Source organism: Netta rufina, assembly GCF_964035555.1.
Source record: "Netta rufina genome assembly, chromosome: 23".
Classification (NCBI taxonomy): Eukaryota; Metazoa; Chordata; class Aves; order Anseriformes; family Anatidae; genus Netta; species Netta rufina.
Genome location: NC_140147.1, coordinates 3097241 through 3112152, shown reverse-complemented (window position 1 = coordinate 3112152; position 14912 = coordinate 3097241). Strand labels below are relative to the sequence as shown.

The following is a 14912-nucleotide window of genomic DNA, read 5'->3' as shown; positions in this document are numbered from 1 at the left end:
CCCGTTCTCCTCGCTTACAGCGGGCGGCGAGCGGCGGGCGGCGCCCAGGGCGGCCCTCAGCCCCTGCAGCTCCGCCGCCAGCTCCTCGCAGGCCGCGATGCGGGTGCGGAGGTGCCGCTGCCGGGCCTCCAGCAGGCTCCGCAGCCCCCGCAGCCGCTCCACCTGCGGGCGGCGGAGAACAGCGGGTCACGACCGGGCAGGACCCGGTGTGTCCCGGTGCGTCCCGCTCCGTCCCTCCCTCAGGCCGGCAGCACCGACCAGGCGCGGCTCCGGCTCCGGCTCCGGCTCGCTCCCCCCGGCCGCCTCCATGCCGGAGCGTCCCGCAGGCCTCGCTGCTGCTGCTGCTTGCGTTGCCATGGCAACGGCGGCCGGAAATACGCCGCGGCTGCTTCCGGGCGGAAGCGGAAGCGGCTGCTCGGATGCTGAGGGCGCTGGCTGGGATGGGAAGGGGCGGGGAGGGGGCACCGGGACCGGCACCGGGACCGGCACCGGGATCGGGATCGGGATCGGGATCGGGGCTGGGCCGCGCCTGTAGCAGCCCCTTGGTGCTCCCCGGTGCCGCCGCCGCCGCCCCGACGAGCCCCCGAGGTGCGTGGGAGGATCACGGGGAGAGGCTGAGGCCGCGGCCGGGCCTGGGCTGAGGGGAGGGGGGAGGCTGAGGGGGCCCTGAGGGGGCCCTGAGGGGGCGAGGCCGGTTCCTGCTGAGCCCCCGTCGCTGTCTCCAGGCTGGGCGGAGGTGCTGGCGGCCGCCGCCGGTGCCCTGCAGGCTGGCGGGCTGGTGGCGGTGCCCACCGACACGGTGTACGGCGTGGCCTGCCTGGCCCAGGACTCCCGCGCCGTGCGGAGCATCTACGGCCTGAAGGGGCGCAACGGGAGGAAGCCGCTGGCCATCTGCCTCGGGGACGTGGAGCACATCTACCGGTGAGCTGCACGCCGGGGGCCGGGACGGGCTGGGGCAAGGAGAGGCTGCTTTCAGCGGTCTGCAGGGCGTGAGGCTGATGGGGAAGGGCTCTTGCAGCTGCCTCTCACCTGTCCTTCATAGCCCGATTCTCCCTCCGTAGGTACTGCCATGTGAATGTGCCGGATGAGCTGTTACGGGACCTGCTCCCCGGACCTGTAACCCTGGTCCTGAAGCGATCGGAAGAACTCAACAAGGACTTGAATCCCTTCACCTCGGTAGGTCTGTGCCGTGGGATGCACCTCCGTGTCTTTGGTGGGCAGCATGCTGTTTTTACGGTTCTGTCATAGGAGCTTTCATTCTTACACATTTTGGGTATGCTTAGCAGCGATTGGTGTTTTTTTGACGCTCATTCCTGTGTTGCTGTGTTCTCTGTGGCTTACCTGAGCTTGGCACATCCCAGCATTACATGCTACGTCACGAAGGCACGTCTGTTATTACTGCCGGTGCAGCAGGTGCTGGAATATTAATTTTCTGTGCTGCCAACTGTAGTTCAAAGGCTTTTAGCAAGGCAAGATTAAAAATGGTCTGCGGTGACTGCATGTAAAACCGTGCTCTCTTCTTCCTCGTAGCTGGTTGGCGTTCGCATTCCAAACCACCCTTTTATTAGGGAGCTGGCACGAGCTTGCTCTGGACCCTTAGCTTTAACGAGCGCTAACATCAGCAGTCAGGCGAGCACGCTGACGGTTTCGGTAAGGCTCTTTTTGCTACGAAGTGGGATTCTTGTGGTAGGCTGCCAGAGCCCTGGGTGCTCACGATTGCAAGTCAGTCATAGCACTAAAACAAGGATTTCTCAGCTGTTTCCTAAACAAAGGAAACAGTTTCCCTAAAAATTGTGGAAGGTGGAGCTTAGAAGTAATATTTACATGCTTGTACTCACTTTTGAAGCAGGTACCAAATCTGAAAGACAGAAATTGCTGTAGGGGGGTGGCTGTGGAACGAGACTACTGGTGTCTGTGCAGCTCCTTGCAGCCTGAGAACCATCTTTAACTCCAGGAGATGTCTCTTTGCTTATCTTGGGGGGATAGTTGGGTACAATACTGCGACACCCTGTGGTCCAAAATGTCTTGCTGTTTTTGTGCGTATGCTCTTTAATAAACAGCAGTGCAGCTGTGCACTCGTGATCTGAGAATTCTTGTAACTTGCCTGCATGTGGAAGGTAAATCTGCTGTCAGATATTAAAATGGGATGTGCTTGTGACAGGGAAAAGAGATGATCTGACAGAAAAAGGAGACTGCCTCCCTTGATACTAGACTGCCTAGTGGTATTTGCTACAACACGATCACAAACCGTCGACACAGGGTTGTTAGCCATGTGTCTTTTTTTACAGGAATTCCAAGACCTTTGGCCTCAGTTGTCCTTAGTCATTGATGGAGGCCCCGTAGGGGATGTCCAGAGCCCAGAGTGCCGTTTGGGGTCAACCGTGGTCGACTTGTCCGTGTCAGGGAAGTACACCATCATCAGACCTGGCTGGTGAGCACTCTGCTACATGGAACTTTTTCTTTACTTTATAGAAATGAGGCCTTCAGGTGAGGGTGGATCACGTTTTGCTTGTTTCTCCGTACAAGTTAAACCTTCAGATTAATGTGTTTAGCTTAATTACCAGCATACTCAGGAATCGTGAAGGAGCACTCCAAATACCGAACATGGGAGATCCCTTTCTGGAAGCTTCTACATGACACACCCTCATTTCTGCAGTTCGTGTTCTCCTTAATTCAAAATTACTGCATCTTTAGCTGATTACTTTCCCAGAAAATGCAGTTGAATGCTTAAAACCCCCCATTTTTCTCTGACAGTTCTGTTTCGCCCCACAGTGCGCTGCAATCCACAGTTGAAATCCTGAGGCAGAAGTATGGCTTGGTACCGGAATCATCCTAAGACTTCAGACTCCGAGGAGGCTCTGCAGAGCTGGTGAAGCTGGGCACCGTGTGCCTGTGCGTTCAGCAAGTGGTGTTAATGGCCTTGTTTAATGAGGTCGATGGGTTATGGCAGGTTAATAAACAAGGGGTAATGAGAGTGACAGTCGATGGGGATCTGTTAATTACTGTTACATCTGCTGAAGCCTGAGAATCCAACCCGGGTATTTGTGCTGATCTCTTTGTGCTGCTGTACCGTTCCCCCAAACCTGTCTGTTTTATTTACCTCATCTAAAATAAAATAATTTGGATGTTGGACTGTTCTCAGGATGCGATGATGCAGACAGCGTCACTGGTCCTCCTTCCCCGTAAAACTTATTCCACATGTTCATTTATTGTATCTATGCCAAAAGGAAAACAAGGATAGAAAAGAATTTTTGGGGGCTTTCATGAATTTGTAGCTTTGTTTTTCTCTGGCTTTTTCCCTGTTTTAAGTAGAATCAAAACCTGCTACTAAGGTGAAACTGGAGGTGCTCTTGAATATTAACAGTATCCATGTCTCCTCCCTAGAAAAGCGTTGCTCAGAAAGACCTGACCTCCTGCTAACACAGGGAATAATGCCAAGCTCTTGGTGTGCTGCTTGTCATCTTTTAATGTGGGTCTTCCTCTCTTGATTTTGTTCTGTAACCAGTGACTAAGCTGAATAGGGAACGGATGAAAATTTGCTCTGGTATTTACTCTTCAAGGAAAAGTAAAATTTATGGAGCTATTAACAATTTAAAAACTGGTAAGGAACTTGCATGGTTTTGTTATAAATGCTTATTTTTAGTTACTGTTGTCTGTCATTTCTGACAGACTTAAGTGTTTAACTAGAACATGTATGAAATCATCGTGAATAGAACCTCGTTTCACATCCAGAGCTGCTGCTTCTCATTTTATTGATATAGACAAGTATAAAGTAATTTTATGGCTAATTTAGAAGGGTCTGAGCATGACAGAAAAAGGGAAAACTACTGTGAGCTGAAGTTCTTTCAGAGAACAAATGAATGGTATTTTCAGCTGCATTTTTATTGCAAGTGGCTTTTTTCCATGGGTTCTAAAGGGAATAAAGCAATTTCAGGTCTGAATTTTCAAAACTTGGCACACTAAATGATCAGTTAGGAGCTTTTAGTATAGATGATTGCATTGCCTCGGTTTCCAGCACATACAGTAGTGGCAGTAAATAGTCACTAGCATTCCAGCTCTAATTCTCTGTAGGTATTTGGATGCAGTGGACCACGGTAACAACGTGCAGCGCAGAACTCCTTGGCATAGAAGCACTTGGGTAAAGTAAAGGGTATGTAACTGCATGGCTTAGTTTCATCTACAGTAGACAATTTAGAGAAATCTTTATTTCTTTGTACAGTAAACTGATAGGGAAATGCTTTGAAGGTTGCTAGTGGAGTGAGGGATCCGTGGTCATGGCAGGCAGCGGGCCAGGGGCTTCAAGTTAAATGCATGCTGGAATCCAGCTACCTATGTAAAACGTCCCCGAACATACACACCGTAAGGAAAACCCCATCTTTGGCCCACAAGCCAGCACCCCTTGCGAATTCCAGAAGAGCTCTGAAAAGTTCCTCTCTACTACATCTGCAGGCAGTGAGATTCAGCTGCTCCTTAGAGATTTCCTACTCCTTGTAACGCTTCTTCCCGTGAGTTCGTAGCTGGGACTCAGGCAGTCCTTGGGACACTTGCAGGTTGCTGCTGGCGTTCAGCGGCCCGGCGAGGCTGAAGGTTCTGTGGCTGCATTTCCTTGCGTGCTTTTTTCTGAAGCACTTCTCCGTGCTGCAGCTCTGTCGGCGGGATGTCTTTGTGAGTCAGGCGAACACTGAAGTCACATCAGCCACTGCTCTTTCTCTTTGCTGAAATGTTCTGCCCACCTGCGAGTCAGCTCCAGGTACATGTTGGGCTGGTGGGGAAGGTAATCGAGATAAAGGCGCGTCAGCGTCTTCTTGGGGACAGCTTTCTCGATCTGGGTGCCTTCGTGCCATTCGTTGAAAGACGTGATGGAGACTATCTCCGGCCTGACCGTGAGGGCAGCCTGCAGGGCTGTTTCGTAGTACTTCCCGTTGACTCTGTTCCGAGTGTTGTGGTTGTTCCAGGGGCGGATGCTGGTGTCGATGTAGCCCGGGCCAACGCTGGGGATGAACATCAGGTTGTTGGAGTCGCAGAAGGTTTTGATGGCTTTCCAGTTCTGGTGGGATGAGCCGAAAGAGAAGCCGTTGGACGCAAAGTACGTGTACATGCCGTCGTATCCCGCGGAGAGGATGTCGTTCTTGTGCCCTTCCTCCACCAGCAGCGCTATGAACACGGCGTCGTAGGCAGTGTTGCGGAGGGAGTGGGAGCCTGATGGTGTGAGAAGGTTGGCCCAGGATTCGGCTGGTGTCAAGTAGGAATCGTAGATATAAAACAGCGGGAGGCTCCTGCCAGTGCTGGTCCTGTACTTATAAAAAGCTGCGTGTGATCCGTATCTAGAGAGAGAGCAGAAAGCTTATTCAGAGACTCGGGTGATAAGCCCTCAGCAGGTATCGCCATTATAAGGCAAGCGTGATGTGAGACTTGACTTGCTGTAGGGGCCTCCTTTTTCAGAACCCTTCTCTGGAACCTTTATCTCCTTTATGGGAGTGTTTTTAACTGTGGTGTTTGTGTCCTTCGTTTCCTTCTGAAAGAAAGGGGAGAGGTGCTGGCCTACATGTGATAAGCTTAGAAACCCCGAACAGAAGAAAGCAGTTTGGGGTTTTGAAGGCGAGGCATTGAAGTGCCAGAGAAAGTGGGATTTGATTATGACCCCTGGTCAACATTGCCCTGCCGGCTAGCTCTAGGCAGCTCCCTGTGTGCTGCATTTTTGGGGACTGTTCTGATGCATTCCAAGCTCTGCACACTGTTTATGCTTAAAGCAATGTTGCACAGCAGGATTTACCCTGCAGGAAGAACTTACTTGTCCATGATGTATTTGATATTCTCATGCACAGTGCGGTCGTCGCGCCCTTTGTATGGCTGGATGTGGAAGGCAACCTGCAAAAGTGACCATGGAGGGGGTTATTTTCAGCACTGTCACGTTGCTCTCTGTGCTCTGACCCCCCAGAGGACCCTCGATCTGTGCTGGAGGGCCTCCTGCCACCCCTGGGTGCCGGGGGACCCCTTCATGGCCCACGCAGAACGCAGCGGGCTGCTCGGTGAAGTCAGAGCTTTCACTATTTCTACCAAAACGAGTGAAAAGTGAACTGAGGATCCAAATTACTAAGAAAAAAGCTGTCTTTAGCTGTTTAAAAATTGCTCCCATTGTCTAATTTTAAGTGGTTTTTTCTTTTAACGCTGAAGCAGAGGAGCAGGGCCTCTGCCCAGGCACAGCAGCAGCTTCATGCTGGAGCCGAACAATGAGCTTAATGGCCTCAAAGAGCAGCCGAGAGCCTTACCTTTATGGCATATCTTTGTGCAGCGTCCAGTATAAACGGCACGAGGCTGTCCGAGGGCTCCCCGCTGTCATCGGCTAGGCCAGGTGGGTACCACGACAGCACCAGCACTCCTGTGGGGGCACGCAACGGGTCTCGCTTAGATCCGTTTTCTTTCTAAACCTGCAGCAGCTTTCTAACCCCTGCGGCAGCAGCGCAGTAAATATTTCGTGTCATTTTAACACTTTAGAAGCCCTGGGGTGTTTAAGGGCTGGTTAGGAGATCGTGCTCTGAATTGTTGGTTATGGGGTTGTGGTGGGAGCTCTTTGAGGCTGCAAGAGGAGGGGTCTGGGGGGTAGTGGAAGCAGGAAAGGAGCAGTGGATGAGGTGGGAGCACCCTGAAGGGGCTGATGCTGGGCTGGGGGCTAGCTCAGCACCCTGGGGGTGCCAGCAACGTGTGTCACAGCCCCTGCTGCCATCCAGCAGAGCTCAGAGCCCGGTGAGCGCAGCAGTACCAGCTCCAGGCACCGTGCTGGGTTTTGGGGGCCACCTTCCCCAGGGCTGGTGGCCCAAGGGGATTTGGGCTTCCCGGGGCAAGGGACTGGGGGCTGCAGGGGGGCTGCGGGGCCCCGACTCTTACCGATGGCAGCATCGCGGAGCTGGCCCATGTGCTCGTCCACCACGGCGGGGTCGCGGGAGCTGTAGGGGCCGAGAGCGGGGTAGAAGCTGGAGCCGATGTCGTCGGGAGGCCGGTGGCGCCCCCGGGGGTAACTGGCCGACACCTTGGGGTCCCAGTGCGGCACCAGGGCGTGGTCCCAGTGCAGGTAGCGGCCCTCGAAGCGGGGGCTGCCGTACCAGGCGTAGTAGAAAGCGTGCAGGTCGTAGGAAGGACCGGCCCCCGGCGGCATCCCGCGGCCACCGGGGGGTTCGGGGGGCTCGGCCACCCCGGGGGGGACACCGGCGGGGAGCCCGGCGGCGGCTCGGAGTGTGCGCAGCGCCATCACCGTGCCAAAAACGAAGAGAGAGGCCAGCAGCAGCGCCAGCATCCCCCGCCGCCTCCGCCGCGGCATCGCCCGGACCCGGGGCTCGATACCGGGGACCCGGCTCGGCCCCGTCGAGGATGCCCCGATCCGCTGGGCGCTGCCGCCGAGGGGGGGGGGGAGGCTCGGTGCGGCTCCGCACCGCCCCGGCTCGGCTCTCGGTACCCCCCGGAGCCCCCTGTTGGCTGCGGTCGGGGCTGCAGAGCCTCCGCCCGGCCCCCGCTGCCCCCCCGCCGGCCGCTGTTCACCTCCCCCGCTCCCGGTCCTGGAGGCTCCACCGGGGGCTGAGCCGTGCCCCGGGGTGCCAGGAGCCGGGGGGTCGTGGTTCCCTGCTTAAAGGGTCCAAGGCTTGTCCCTGGAGGGGCTGCGGATGGTGCTGGGGGGCACCAGGCACCTGAAGATGATGCTCAGCATCCTTGTGATGTTCTGCATCCTCGCCTGTGATGCTCCGCATCCCTCTGATGCTCCGCATCCTTGCCTTTTGGCTGATGGGGGCCTAGGGTGGGAGAGGGGAGGCTGCTGACTGATGGGGAGGGATGTAAGATGCTCTCCATGCCCAGTTCCCGAGTGAAGCCCTTGAAACGAGTGGTTGGTGAAGGATTAAACTCGTTGAAGGAAAGGAAAACACGCTCCAGCAAACACTGAAATGTGACTATCGGAGCTGTTAAAGGAAATAACGTTTTAATTGGGTGAATCTGTTATGCACAAATGTTACAGGCGATAAAACGCCTGCTAAATGGAAACCCAGTAATGAGATAAACCTGTCGGGGGAACCAATTGCCTGTAAACCAGAAACAGGCTTTTGAGGCTCCCCAGCAGGTCTGGGGCATCCGTTCTTTGGCTGAAGCTTGTGCCGCCCCACATTGGGAACCTTCTGGCAGCATTTCCTCACCCCAGCCACCCATCCAGGGTCATGGTCTGCAGGAGGCGCAGGGGTGAGCATGAGCAAGGTGTGGAAACCACCAGAAGTTTGCCCTTCAGAGCTTTAGGTGGTTTTTGGCTGCGTTAGATGTGTGCATTGACTGTGGAACTGGATGCACAGTCATTGGACTGTGTGATACTTAAAAAATGGGAAAAAACACCTTAGCTGTGAGATACCGTGTGTGCCTGGAGCAGTCTGTACACAGCTAACGGGACTCCCCTTGGACTCAAAGACAGTCCCATGTTTTAGACAACACTGAGACATCACCTAGAGCAAACTGGGTATGGCTGGTGCCCTGCACGGTGATGCCAGCAAGGTTTCTGCTGCCACCCCCCGTCCTGCAAGCTCCTGGGTGCTGCTGTCTGCCCGGTGCTGGAACACCTTGGTCCCTGGGTGTACAGCAACACCGTGTGTGTGCTTTCTTCTCACACCTCCCTCCAGCAATTGCTGCTCACTGGTCCCCCCTCTGGTGCCTCTGTTCCTTCCAAACTCCTGTCCTGCTGGGGATCCTGTGGAAGCAGGTATTTCAAGTCGAAGTCCCCGCTGCATTTCGTGCTTCACCACATTTGACTGCTACAGATGGCACAGAGCTGACTGGCCTGGTTCATGCTCAGGGTTGGCACTCACATCTGCCTGGGCCTCTTCAGGGACTTGGTGGGCTTCGTTCTCCCCTTTGCCTCTCCCTTGCTGTCATCTGCTTGAGATGAGGCCACTTTTTAATCTAATTTCACGCCCGCCACATGTGGGTGCAGGGAGAATTGTGCTGAGCCAGCTAGCTCAGGAAGTCACTTGTGATGTGTTCTTAGTCTTTTTTTTTTTTTTTTTTTTTTTTTCCCTGAGTCATTTCTTTCATTTGCTTATGTGAAGGACGTGGCTGTCTGTGCCCTTCCAGTTGGCAGACCCTTGCGCCTGAGCAGCCCTGAGCCACCAGGACCCAGCTGCAGGGAAGGAGGCGCTGGGGCAGCGTGCGACTACTTTTTGATGGACAATTTTAAATTGCTCTATTCAGCCCATCATCCCACAAGTAGCTGCTGTCATTTTCTTCCAAATAGCTACCTTCGGGCTACTTGGAGAGGTCAGGCTGCAGAGAGGGATGCTCCTGGGAGGTGGGAAGAGCTTTTTCCTTCCTGTATCTTGTGCCAAGGACAAGGACACTGGATGGAAATCTGCAGACCAGTGAATTCGCCATCACTCTTCTCCCTCTGTGAGTTCAATGGCTTTCAAAACCATCTGTGACATTTAATTTATGAACTGGCAGATGAAGGCAGGATAGAACCACCTAAATACAAAATATTCGTAAGCGTTGAGCAGGGGGCATGTGGGTACAAGTCGAGCTGTGTGGGTCTAACACAGACACATCTAAGGAAGAACAAGGGTGGCCTGGCTCAGCCAGTGTCTCTGCTCCCTGTGGGATTTGGCACTCCCATGGTATCACAAGGGGCTGTGGGGTGGCTCAGCTTTTCCTGGAGTCCCACCCTGAGCCCACCCAACTAAACCCCCTGTGGCGCAGAATGCCCAGAAACCCAAGTTCCTCAAAATTTTCAAACCAAGACACTTTTCACTGCTGCACTGCTGGCAATGACACTTGTCCTAGACGACTTCTGCTGGCTTCCTCCGCTAACATCGCCCGTACAGGTGTATCCGCAGAGCCCGTGAGCTCAGCAATACCCACAGCCTTTCACTCCCAGCCTCCGGAGCCCTGTCTGACCACTAGATAGTGCTCGGCCACCGCAGGGAGCGTTGCAGCAGGCCTGACGGTTTGTTCCTGTGCTTAAAAACATTCATAAAGGAGTGCTGTGCAGGGGCTCGGAGCGGCGCAGATGGCAGCTTGTGTGCTGAGCTGCCTGTGCAGGGGAGAGGCTGCAGGGGAGCAGGACGGAGGGGCTGCTCTGCTGCTGCTTGCTGCATGAAAAACCCATGCTGGGATGATTCCTCCCAGCGTCTGAGTGTCACGGAATGGTTATGTATCTTTATTGCTCATGAGCAGCTGTCTCAGTCGCTGCTAATGGACTGTAATCCACACAGAGCTGACCCCGAAATGATGGCTTCACAGAAATTGCCTGTCTGCGGAGCTCCTGCTGTAAAAGCCTGGAAGCGCCAGGCTGCGTGAGGTGCTGTCATCTGCAGAGCGTGTGCGTGACGGGGCTCCGGGTGCTTGCCCTTCTCGCAGCCTTTGCTCTTCCCTGGTCTTTTCAAATCAGGTACCCCGCAGGAAATCTGCAACAGAGGAAAATAAAAGAGGGATGGCTTCCCTTTGGTCTGCTTGCTCAGGACCCTATCTCTGCCACAACTTTGAGTCCAGGGGAGAGAGCAGGGCACAGAGCATCCACCCTCAAGCCGGCTGCCTGGTGGTGACATAGGTGATCCATGCGCCAAAGTCCTGATGACACCGATCCCAAACAGAGCCAGAACCAGCTGTCCTGAGGCCTGGCTTCCCCCTTGCTAGTGGTGTGAAGGTAAAGGCTGTTTGGGGACTCATTGTAACAGCTCACCTTACTGAGCCTTTTCTCTACTTTCTGTTGCTTTCTGTATTTGCATAGTGAGCTTGCCCCCCCGCCTCATTCCTCAGCTCATCAGCTATTCATTGATCTTTGCCAGGCTCCTCCAGCGCTCATTCATCACTCTCACACCCGCTATCCACTTTCCAAATGTTTCCTATTTTTCCGGTGATGTATTTCCCTGTTCAGACAAGCTAATCTTGTGCCATCAATAATCCAGGTGCAGCTGTGCTCGTGACCTCCGCACTGGAACAGGCCCAGCACGGGGCGACAGAGCCGCAGGGACCAGCCAGGGTGAACCACGTCCACCTGCCTGCTGGGAACCTGCTGCAGGAGCAACTCCCTTGCCTTGGGGACTGTAGAATCATAGAATCCCAGAATCATTAAGGTTGAAAAAGCCCTCCAAGATCGTCTGGTCCAACCCCCCCCTACCACCACCACCACCCCCTGCCCCTGTCCCCCAGCACCACGTCCAACCTCTCCCTGAACACCCCCAGGGACGGGGACTCCACCACCTCCCTGGGCAACCCGTCCCAACGCCTGAGCGCTCTTGCTGAGGAGAAATGTCTCCTCATTTCCAGCCTGAACCTCCCCTGGCACAACTCGAGGCCGTTCCCTCTGCTCCTGGCACAGTTCCCTGTGAGCAGAGGCCGCCCCCAGCTCCCCACCCCTTCCTTCCAGGCAGTTGCAGAGAGCAATGAGCTCTGCCCTGAGCCCCCCTTCCCCAGCCCAAACACCCCCAGTTCCCTCAGCTGCTCCTCACAGGACTTGTGCTCCAGGCCCCTCACCAGCCTTGTAGCCCTTCTCTGGACACACTGCTGGGCCTCGATTTCCTTCTTGTGCTGAGGGGCCCAAAACTAAACGCAGGACTCAAGGTGTGGCCTCACCAGAGGTGAGTACAGACAGTACAGGCTGAGTACAGTAAAGCAGGTGCAGATCCACAACGCCCACACAAGGGCTGCTCTCCCTGTCCTGCTAGGTAGAGAGCTGGAGGTCTTCAAGGAGCTGAGGAAAAGCCATGAAGCAGAGCAACCTCACTTGAAGAGGGCTGGCTTTGCTGCCTGCTCTGTGGTGCCTAGAGCCTGCTCTGTCTGACACGGCCTCGCTTGGCTTTTGTGATGGCAGAAGACAAGGGAAACGTATTGTTGTATCGGCTGGTGCCTCTGTTTCTGGCTCATTCCAAGCTGCTGGCATTCAGTGTCCCTGCAAGTGACAGCTTTATTTGTGCCACTGGCATCAAGAGGACGAGCCGCATGTCAGGCATGGGTGAAGCGGCTGGTGACCTTGTTCCTTTGCAGGAAATGCAGGCTCTATAAATTACTTCTTTCCTCTGGCTTCTGGGTGTCTGCAGGCCATCGTAGCTGTCACGATGATGAACTCAGCACCAGCTAACGCGACCAGCCTTTGTGTCAGCATTTGGGCACTGTCAGCACCAGCACAGAGCGAAGCCAGGCAGATTTGGGGTGGGAGTGGAGGGGGCTGGGATGTGAGCAAGAGCTGCTCCTCTCCGGGGAACAGCTCAGCAGTTTCCCGTGAGATCAGATGATGCAGTGTAATTGCACGAGGTTTAACCAGAGCTCCAGCCCGTGCTCCTGGGAGGACGGGAATCGCTCAGTCCCTGAATGCTGTGGGAGGAAAGTCCCACGTCAAGGCTGCTGGATCCCTCTGTGGTTACATTTAGGGTCTGTGCAGGGGGCAGAAGCATGGCCCAGTCTGGCAAGTTGCCGCTGCCAGCAGAGGTCCTGCCATGCAGCTCCATGTGTCAAACAAGGAAAAAGGTTTGCAGTTGCTCTCGTTATTATTAACACTGAGAAATCACGTTAATTGGACCAAGGCAGGTGTGGGCCTTACAGAAAAAACAGCTGAACAGCAGCAGTGCTCTGGCTGAGCATCACCAGCAGAGCCTGGGGACAGGGAGGTGCCCAGCACCCATGGGTGCCACCTCTGCAGGGGCTTGTGTGGGGCAGAGGCAATGCAAAGCCAGGTGGTGGTTGCACGCAGCTGAGAGCAGTCTTTAGAGCATTTTTGTTCTGCTTAGTGCTCAGGGCTGCAGTGGGTGACTTGCAGTGGGAGCAATGAGGAGCGTGCAGGACAGAGCTGCTTTCAGACTGAGCCCCAAACCTGGGGCTTTCCCCTCGTGGGCTGGCTCTGTGCTGAGCTGAGGCTCCCATGAGGCTAGACCTTGTCCTGCTGCTGGTGAAGTCTATGAGGACATTGGTTTTGGTGCTTGTTTGGTGGTGTTCCACCCCTAAATTGTCACATCCCTAAATGGGGACCCTGCTGCTGGGCTGGGGGACTTTCTGCAAAGACTTGGAGCCAGGAGCTGGGCTGTGGGGGGACGTGGAGCTGGTGGCCACAAACTCCAGGGATGCTGCAAGCTGTCTTTTGGTGAGATGCCTCGTGCAAATGCTCTCATCGCCACTTAGGACATGCTGATCAGACAAACAGCTTCTGCTGGAGTGAGGAGAGATGCCTATTTAGATCTTGTAGGTGGAACTATAAACACTTTCCTAAGCCAATTCACAGGAGCTGCGCAGATTCAGGGTGACTCTTGTGTTTGCAACCCTTGTTGAAATCACATTGGCATGAGCGCTCGGAGCAGGAAATACACGGCTTGCATTTTAATTAGCGCTTGACCTCCAAATAAAGATGCGTCTTTAGAACCTCATTAGCAGAGCTGCTTCGAGCTCATCTAGCAGTGATTCCAGTGAGCTACACCACGCCAGGCAGCTTGGTCTGCCTTGAGGGCAGGGGTGGTGCTGCTGAGTGTCTGACCCTTTCCATCCCTCTTGAAGCCACTGGGGAAAAATATTGTAAGGGATTTTTGTCCGGAAGCCTCGGCTGAGTTATCAGTTTTGCCTGATGGGTGGGCAGTTGCTGGGAAACTTTTGCTTCTCACCTGCACTCTTATCTAGTGGTGGTTATCAAATGCTTCCCCGTGTGCCATGACGCGGTTCTTCCTGAGGCTGCTGGTGGTTAGTGGGCTGTGGCTCTTCATACCCTTTTTAAAAAAAAAATGTGTGGCTGCTTCATGGCAGAGGGGGGAATTTTCACAGTGGGGTAGGTGAAGCATCCTTTATTGAGGACTTCAGTTTGTGGTTTGGAGAGCTGTAGGAAGCAGGGCGTGCTTATTGCAGGGAGAAGAGTAGGCAGGTGTAAGCGTATCAGAGCCCAAAGGTGCCAGGGAGGCCCTTCCTCATCAGGACGTCCTTCTCCCTTGGGGAAGCCAAGGCTGGGATCAGTGGCATGCCCAGGGTGAGGTGCTGTGTCTGGGGACACTCTCACATCTCTACCTCCGTGTCCAGAGGGTGCTTTGCCTCTCAAGCCACGGATGTCACCGAAGGCAGAGCAACCAAGTCCCACTTTGGTGGGTGCAGCAGAAGCACACCTACAAGGCTGGAGCATCCTCCCTGTCCCACAGTGGCTGGGAGGCCTGTGCAGTAGCATGTTTCCAGCAGAAAACCGCCTCTCCCAGAGATCCTGCTGGCCAGGGCATCTGCTCGAGTGGGCCAGGGAGAAGTTTTCCTCCTCCTCCACCACCCGAGCCCCACAATGTTGCTTCTCCAAGCCCTTGCTCTACTCCACAATCCAGAGCAAAGACAACCAGGCTTGGGCCAATTAAGCTGGAAACATAACATTACAATTTGTAGCTGATTAAATCTTTCAAACAATATTTATGTTAATCTCCTTCTGATTTATTTTCTTGTAATGCCTCGAGTAGGAGATAGTCCACTGCATGGGGAAATGGCTCCAGATGGAGCACGGTCCGCCTCGCCAGATGCTTTGAAGCTTGGAGTGAGGATTTTTCACTCACCGTGGGTGTAGCCAGGAGAGCTGATCCTGTCCGGTTAGGCCATTTTTGTACATGGAGGGGGATGCAAAGCTGCAGTTCTGATTTTTTTTTGCCACAGCAAGGAGGCTGCCTGTAGAAGGAAGGGGTTGTGAAACAGCACGTGGGAAGAAAGGGTCACCTGGCGGTGCTCTGCTTTCGGAATGCTTTACCTCTCCTACACACACCTCGTGTCTCAGAGCCAGGGCTTTGCTACTGCAGGAGGAGGCTGCTGTAAAATGCTCCTTCGAGTTTACTGCGGGAAATTACAGGGGCCTACTGCAGAAAGCAGCTTCCTTCTGCATGCTGCGCATGCCTGTCCACGGACACCGTGCTGCAGCCCCTCTTCCAGCTCCAGACTTGGCTGGATGCCTGGCA

General features: G+C 54.6%; 2 protein-coding genes across 3 annotated transcripts; one reads left to right on the top strand and one right to left on the bottom strand.

The window, feature by feature from the left end:
* The first annotated feature begins 434 nt into the window (after positions 1–434).
* Positions 435–3130, top strand: YRDC (yrdC N6-threonylcarbamoyltransferase domain containing). Of its 2 annotated transcripts, XM_084300553.1 has the most exons (6): positions 435–588; positions 726–921; positions 1062–1176; positions 1531–1650; positions 2289–2431; positions 2773–3130. In XM_084300553.1, the coding sequence occupies exons 1-6, from the start codon at positions 441–443 to the stop codon at positions 2834–2836; spliced, it is 786 nt and encodes a 261-aa protein (XP_084156679.1). In that variant the 5' UTR covers positions 435–440; the 3' UTR covers positions 2837–3130. The 2 variants fall into 2 exon arrangements, with proteins under 2 accessions (XP_084156679.1, XP_084156680.1); XM_084300554.1 differs by lacking the exon at positions 1531–1650.
* A 1557-nt stretch (positions 3131–4687) lies between these two features.
* On the bottom strand, positions 4688–7315 carry MANEAL (mannosidase endo-alpha like; the record flags this gene model as incomplete). Its single annotated transcript, XM_084300500.1, has 4 exons — positions 4688–5324; positions 5792–5868; positions 6270–6379; positions 6886–7315. 4 exons carry the CDS (start codon positions 7313–7315, stop codon positions 4688–4690), a joined length of 1254 nt encoding a protein of 417 aa, XP_084156626.1.
* Positions 7316–14912: the final 7597 nt, after the last annotated feature.